The sequence below is a fragment of the Atta cephalotes genome (genome assembly GCF_000143395.1).
Source record: "Atta cephalotes unplaced genomic scaffold scaffold00055, whole genome shotgun sequence".
Taxonomy (NCBI): Eukaryota; Metazoa; Arthropoda; class Insecta; order Hymenoptera; family Formicidae; genus Atta; species Atta cephalotes.
The window spans coordinates 1106151-1114694 of NW_012130119.1; the positions used below are offsets into that span (position 1 = coordinate 1106151).

General features: G+C 31.1%; 1 protein-coding gene across 1 annotated transcript in view; it reads left to right on the forward strand.

Moving 5' to 3' along the window:
* The window catches only part of LOC105623326 (phospholipase B1, membrane-associated-like), an 18427-nt gene that overhangs the window by 2949 nt on the left and 6934 nt on the right, over nucleotides 1-8544 (forward strand). The window contains exon 3 of the mRNA XM_012204723.1: nucleotides 1369-1573. Coding sequence (XP_012060113.1) covers nucleotides 1369-1573 — 205 coding nt within the window. The remainder of the gene's footprint in view (nucleotides 1-1368; nucleotides 1574-8544) is intronic.

Here is an 8544-nt window from a genome sequence, read left to right on the forward strand (position 1 = left end):
TCTTCTCTCTCTCTCTCTCTCTCTCTCTCTCTCTTTCTTCTCTTCTTTTTATCGATAATTACGATATTCTATAATACGAACATGTCTCTATTTTCGACGAAATTATGTTTCAAGACTTCGTCGTAAATAAATCAGCCGAGTTTTAGACATAGGACTGCGTTAATCAGTGTAAAAAAAACTTTTAACTCGGCTAGTGAGGTGGTGAGGTGTGTCGAAACATTTCCACCACTCCGCCTTCTCAGTTGATGTATCGATTACTTCCACCTCTTCGTCATACCATTTTATTCTATCAAAACAGCGGAGAGGTGGAAGTATTTCAGCAAATCATCCGAGACGGCGCAGCGGCGGAGAGGTAGAAGCTTTCCACTCCCAAGCTTTGGCGAGGTCTGTGTAAAGTGTAAAGGACATAAATATAATAACTATATTTGATCGACAATTGCAAATTAGCGCTAGCTTTTTATATCGAATCTTTTTTTGTACATGTATACTTAGTATTGTTTTTTTTATCTTTTCTTATTAAATCAATCGATGATAAAAACGAGTATTAATTTATTTTTCATAAAACTATATAATTACTTATATCTGGAATGGTTAGTATATATAATATAAATATTATTATTTAAAAAGAAAGAAAAATATAATAATATAATTATTTACGCCAGTGCCGGAATTTACATTTTGGCCGATTCTCGACATTTAGCCTGCGCGTGGGTTGGTGAAGATAAGGAACAGGAATTAAGCTGAAAATATATATATTAACTAATTATGGATATAAGTAATTATAAAGTTCTATGAAAAAGAAAATTAATACTTGCGTTTATACCATTGCAAATTGATTTAACAAAGAAAAAAATGCAAAAAAAAGATTCGAATAAAAAGCTAGCGCCAATTTGCAGTGGTCAATCAAATAGATATTGTAGTACTACTAGTTATTGTTGTAAACGTTATTGTATCATTTTGCCTTTACACAGGCCTGTCGAAAACTCGCGGACCAATACGATTTCATCTCTTTGTCGGCGGCTGGGTTGAAACGCGTTTATCAATACGTCGTGCCTCGCTTCGCTGCATCGAAACGGTAAAGAGAAATGGAAGGATTTTGCGGGCTCATTAACTGCGACAGGTGACGGCGAATTAAACGTTTTGACTAACCAGAGTTCCAAACAGGATTTCATCAGAACAAAAAAATACATCAGAATAAAAAAAAACTGTTTTTAGAAAAAAGGAAAAAAGCATGAAGTAAGAGTTTTTTGGGGAGAGGAAGGGGGGACTGTTGCATTAAATTAAAACTTAAGTGGTATTAATTAATTATTAATTAATTATTAATGAACAAAAAGAAAAGTCACGTAAACTTCTGTTTCATGCATTAAGGTCCCTGTCAATACCAGACAATGTGCACCGATTAAGACCGGGTGACATCGATGTAATAGGTGGTCTCGGTGATTCTTTAGTAGCCGGAAGTGGCGCATTGGAGGAATTTGCTGTAGGAACCTTTATCGAGGCACGCGGAGTCAGTTGGTGTGTCGGTGGTCAAGGGGATTGGAGACAATTCTTCACTCTTCCAAACGTTTTAAAGGTATATAATATCAGAAGGTCGTCTTACATTGCATCTCATCACGTATCGTTTCACCAAGCTATACCCAGAAAAAACATAATGATAGTTATTATACATATAATTATCATTTAATATTATAGTTCGATCGAAATTTTTGTCGAAACTGAATCTAAACATTCGGCTACATGGCAATTTCAACCGAAACCGAAATCAAAATTAAAAAATAGGAATCTTATAAAAGCCATATGTATAGACATGCCCATATATCATATATTTTTTCTTCGTAAATATCATAATTTATATTGAAACAATAATTAAATTTCGGACAAAACCAAAAACTGAAATTTCGATTGTGTATCAATTTTGGCCAAAGAATATAACTACTTTTTTTTCATAAACATCATAATTTATGATTAATCATAATTTATTTATTGAAACAATAATTACACATATTAAAATTAATATTTATAAAGAAGAGCTATATAATTTCAATCGAAACTGACACGTAATGAGTATTTGTTTTCGGTAAAAGTTTCACTCTATTTAACATATACATTTATGTATATATTGTTGCATATAATTATCATATACTTATATTTATATTTATTATTTTTTATAGTTATTTTTTATAGTTATTATTATGCTTTTTTCCGGCGTTTTCCTTAAATAATAATCTCGAAGATTGTATCATGCTTGTTGATCTGAGATGTTTCCATCGCAAGTTAACAACCGCACGCTGCGCATTCTCTCGAAAAATCTAACGCTCTCTGATTTTCTTTTATACTCGAACAATGATTCCTAATAATAACCATAATTCATATAATTATCACAGTAGTCTGTCTGCCCAATAACGTTCATTAATTATATTTGTATGAGTTTGAATAAACTCGTATAAATTACTGAATATAATTTAATACCGCTGTAACAACCGATTGCCTATACGAGACGGAATTGTTGGAAATCAGTATATTTGAGTATGTGAGAACAGATTGGAAAGCGTATGTATGCCTCTCATACAATAACATGTGTACATATCGAAAAAACACGGAACGTATGCTTATCAGTAATATATATTAAATCCGGAAGGCACACAATACTTGTTTTTTTACTGAATTGCTTGTTGGATTAAATTTTTGCCACCGTATTGATTGTGATGCCGACAATGTCAGCACCGCAGTTAATCCTGAAGCAAAAATAAGAAAGCTTTATAAAGCATTAATAATCATTCAATAACAATTTATTCATTAAGGGAGTATTTTAGCAGATAAAAAAATTGATTTTTTTTTATATTTTGCAAATATTTGATATAGAAAATATATAAAATCTGTAAAAGGAATTAGCTCGATTCGCAAAATTAACAAAGTTATAGCCTGGTAGAGAGCAGTCTCCTACCTCGTTTTCGATGCTTGAAGATCGAAAAACCGTTATTTTTTAAACGCCGTATACATTTGAAGTAGGGATTTTTCCCTATCTGTCTGATTCTTTATCTGTGATAAAGATCTGTCCAATCGAGTTTGATCTGTGAAGGATTTGTTTTCTTGGCTTAGTTTGGTTTTGAACGTTTAGGCGAAAAGACGCAAATTGTATTTGTTAACACGCATATTAAAATAGATAAGAAAGATGAGAAATTTATTCGAGCTTGTGCAGATCGCCTTTACGAGGCAATCGATACATAGCAGGATTCACAATTTGCACGTCGACAAAAAACTGAAATTCGAAAGATATCGACTTACCTATTTTAAAAGAATTTAGTTATTCTATTTTGAATTTTTTCGCAGTTTTTTAATAATCGCATCTCTTGTGATTTGCAAAAATTGCAAAAGTAGTATTTAATTCCCCCAGACGATACATCCAGATTTAAGATTCAAAATTTACGTAAAGTGCAGGCAGCTGCAATGAAGTGTACATCGATTCGTCATCATTTATTGACAAGGCATATGAAATAAACCGTTGAATTGTTTTTGTGTTGCGGCTGTCGGATGTCAGACAAGAAGGTTTGAATTTATTTTGCGGTTTGACATTTGCCACGTCATGACTACAAATACTACGCTTGCCTTGAAGATATTTATATAGCAACATCTGCATACAATTGCATTTTAAAACAAGCAGTTGAAGATGAGAAGAAGAAGAATGAAGAAGCTGGAAATGTTGCCACACATTTAACGGTTTTCGGCGATAGAAAAAAAGAGGATTCTTGTCTTTATTTGGTGTTTACTCTAAGTGGAAAATATTCGAAAAAAGTGATTGATGCTGAGACTAAAAGTAGCTTTTGCCAAGCATGTAATTTGTGGAAAAAAGAAAAGGACGATGATGTTGATAAATATAACGAATGATATAAAATATTCGAAAAAAAACGTGCTCCATAAATCATAAAAGCATTGCGGATAAAATGGAGATCGACGCTGTCGACACTGAAATAGTTTTGAGATTGAAGGAGAAGAATGGAGTTCTATATCTTTGTGAGTACTTTCACTTTGTGAAACACATTGGAGACAGAAAAACGTTTAAGGAAATTTTAGATGTAAATCCGTATGGAGATGAAACTACTGTGATGAAAAAAGGATGTGTCAATCATGTGAAAAAGAGAATGAGTACGAGATGAAATAACAACGAATCATTAAATTCATTAATTTGGATTTTTGTTCCAAAACATCTTCATTCTGGAGCAAAGATTGTTAGAACAACAACTTTTCTGACAATTAATATTTTCAATAAAAGATTTTTACCAATTTTAAAAGTTATGAGCGTGATGAGAATAGCGAGTGAAGATGTACGCAAACTCTCGGAACGAAGCTCGTACCATTCGCTCGGAGCAGCGTTCAACTTCGCCAAACAGCAAAGAGCAAGTTATAAGGAAGAGAGAGGACTTTTATGGGATTTTTCTACAGGTTCCTGAGGAAGGTTTCCTTTATGGCCCCGAACTAGCTGATTGATCGTAAGTAAAATTATCTCTATATAATCAGTACGAAACATTTTAAACGCGTTTTTTCCGAAATTATGTTTTTCAAATTGACTCCCGTCGAAAACCAGTTGACCAATCGAGTCGCATGTGTACATATCTTCAGCACATATATATGGCTATAGCTCCTACTACGATCAAGTCAAAATATATATTTTTGTAATTTTTACAACCATTTTAATGAAAAAAAGTAAAAATTGAAACTTAATTTTTGACATAACGACATTTTTAAATTATATCTATATATATCTATATATATCTATATTAGTATTTTTTCTTTGTTTACTATCTGCTATAGCCAAACTAATACTAATTAATAATTTCTTTGGTTTTTTTGTTTCAGATACAAAAGAGCTAGAATCGTGGAAGTCGTAGAGCTAGTTTTATTTTTAACATTTTATACACAGCGCATATTAACAATAGTTTTTTAATAAACAATTCTGAAATGTTTTTCAAATATGTAGAAAAAAAACCCTGTCTCAAAAATATTTTATCTTATATTTTTTAAAAATTCGCAAAAATTCAGCTTCTAAATTAGAATACTCCCATGATTTATTCATTAACCATTCATTAACGAATTTATATTAAACTTTATAATGCTTACACAACACCATTGGGTTTTAAACATTTTTAGAACGCTTCTATTTATCGTTTTAGTTATTTATCTTCCATGAAAGTAATGCTAAAAACAATGTTTTTCAGAGAAGGCAGTAAACACTGATGCAACCTTTGTGCAAAACGTTTACTGTCAATCTTGGAAAGGTCTAAAAAACGTTTCTGTTTTCCAAAACAGCGTTGCAATTTTCGCTTTACAGATATTCTACTGAATGTTTTTACTCTCAACGAATTCCTACATTTCTCCTACGTTTATTTAAATGTCCAAAAAATTCTTATTTTTATCATCACTCAAAAAAGAAATCATAATTATAAAGAAAATTATCTAGATACGAAAAATTAATGTAAATAGATAAATTTCTAGCAAGTACTGCGATATTGGATATGTATTGCATCTAATTATATAGACAGAGATAGAATTTATATTTATGCTATAAATTCTATCGTATAATAGATACATAATTTTTTCATTAGATAAAAAAAACGTGATAATTCTAGCTGGAGCAGCAAAATATTTTTTTGCATACAGGAAATACGGTGGCAAAATTATAATTCAGCTAGCAAAAAAACAAGCATTGTGTGTCGCCGGCTTAATTTGTAACGAATATACATTTTGAAAAATATTTCGCGAGTCAATAAGCAAATTATTTTATACCTGGTTACAATAATTACAGAATAATTTAAGTTATTTTATGCCTTCTGGATTTAATATGTATGATTGACAAGCATACACTCCGAGTTGTTTCATATCTACAGTGACGCATATGTACGCGCTCCAATCTGTTTTCACTCGAATGTATTGATTTCCAATTTCATCCCGTATGGTTAATCGGTTGCTACAGCGATATTGAATTATATTCAGTAATTTATACGAACTTATTCAAACTTACACAATATAATTAATGAATAATTATATATAATTATATAGTTGAAAGATGTAATGTTTACTCTCTAAATTTGAATTTGGATAGTCTGATTACCCAATGATATACTTAGCACTGGATAATCAGTGAACTAAAAAAGAAAGAAAGTTTGAGTATTATGTAATTAAAATATTGATATTTGCACATTAATTTCAGTCTTTCAATACCGTATTCATTGAATTTATGCATTAAAATAAGGTTAATTAGGTCACATAATAAATCCTCTTCCCAGACTGAAAAGTTGTTTCTCATTAAACAAGTATCCCGGGGAGTCCAAGCAATTCTACTCGGGAGGGAATCTGTGGCCCGCGAGCGGTAGGCTCGAAATGAATGCTGCACGTGCCCTGTGCCTCCCCCCTTCTTCTCCCCTCTAAGAACCAGTGAAAGACACCGGGTTTTAATAGGTGCAAATCCCACATAATCCCGACCACCCGTTCTCACGGGCGACATTTTTTATCTCTTAGACTTTTTTAATAAAATCATAGTTTTTGAGATAAAAAATGTAATTTTGAAAAATGATACTTTTATTCACAAACTGATTTTTTTTTCACAAACTGATCATTTAATCAGTATGAATAAAAATTCGGCCAATCTTAAATTACAACGAGAATTTTGTTTTATTTTGATCTATATTGCTATTGACAGTGCAAACTTTATTATAATGAAGCTTTGAGGGCGCGTCTTCCTGTGACGGAAAATCTCATTGTTCAGCTATAATATATGCTCTTGTTAGACTTTAGATTTGAAATGTTGTTCGGTTTGTATATGTTCTAATAAATGCATAAATAAAGATGATAAAAATAATAATAATAATGAAGATGGTCTCAATGTGAATAGAAGAGCAATAAAAATTAAAATTTGTCTTAGTCGGAAATGACAATAGAATCAATATCAAATTAATCGAAAATTTCGACGTCGATTCGACGTCGAAAATCATTAAATTTGACGTTGAAATTATCAAATTCGATATTGAAATGATTAAATTTGACATCGATTTGATACCGATTTCATTGTCTTTTTTACTGGAATGTATTATTAATGTTTATATCCTAGTGTAGATATTTCAAAATAAGTGCTACGACCAGCCGCGATATCAATTCACAATTCGGCATTGAAACCACTCACGCGTCATAGACTTGGCTTTCAAGGCTGACATAGGCTTTCAGAGCTTCATTATAATAAAGTTTTCACTGTCAATAATAGTACAGATCAGAATAAAATACAATTCTCAGAATAAAATAAAGTTAAAGTCTAAGATTGGCTGAATATTTTCGTTTTTTTTTCATCTGATTGAATAATTAATTTGTGAGAAAAAAATCATAATCATTTTTCAAGTTTAGACCTTTTTTATCTCAAAAACTATTGAGTTTATTGAAAAAAAGTTTAAGAGACAAACATGTTTATTTTGATCCAATTAAGCTTACATAATTTTTTCGGAATTTTTATTCAAAGTTTAGATTTTTAACAAAAAAAATCTAAATTTTATAAAATTATTCTTAACTGTTCGTCGATCACGTAAAAAAATAAAGTATATATAGATGTTTTTTGCAAAATAATATGAAGAATCGAATTAAGTAATTTCCAGCCACTAGAACATTGGTTGATGCATTTTCTAAATAACTTTTTGGTAAACCGTTCGTCTTGATTATTAAGCTGAAATTCGAGCCTCGAGTCGCGAGCATTTTGGCTGACTTTCATTTTTTGCCAAGCCGTGATCTACAAACTGGATCCTTAGATTTCAAAGGGATGTTCTTCTCCAACCTTTCTCTCTTTCCTTTACCTTTTATATTTATATTATGTCATATTACTTTGTCATATTACTTTGTCATACTTTGTTTCTCAATTTATTAATAAAAAAATATTATTATTAAAACATTTTCTTATTAATTATTACTTATTACAATACATACATATATATATATATAGAGTTAATGATGAATTAGCATAGGCAAACAAGATATTTGCCTATCGCGGCAAATTTTTAAAGACAATTTTCACATAATTGAGATAAATTTTCAATTTGTTAATCTAACTTTCTTGCATAAGTTAGACCGAGCATATTTTATCAGAAACGATATTTTAAATATTCAATTAAAAATATATTATATTTATATTATTTACTAAAGATTATTGAATGTTTTTACTAGCTAATGCGGGAGTATAAATCAGTTTTTTATCCATTTCTTTTTTTATAAAATTTATAAATTAATGAAGTCATCTGGGGAATGTTGGTGTCTAGGGGCGGCAAAATATTAGGTATGGGAAAAAGTTCGTGATGTTTTTTTAATGCCATCTAATGGGAAAAACGCCACGAACTTTTTCCCACACCTAATACTTAATCTGTCGTGATCCTAGTATAGTGTGTGTGTGTGTGTGTGTGTGTGTGTGTGTGTGTGTGTGTGTGTGTGTGTGTGTGTGTGTGTGTGTGTGTGTGTGTGTGTGTGTGTGTGTGTGTGTGTGTGTGTGTGTGTGTGTGTGTGTGTGTGTGTGTGTGT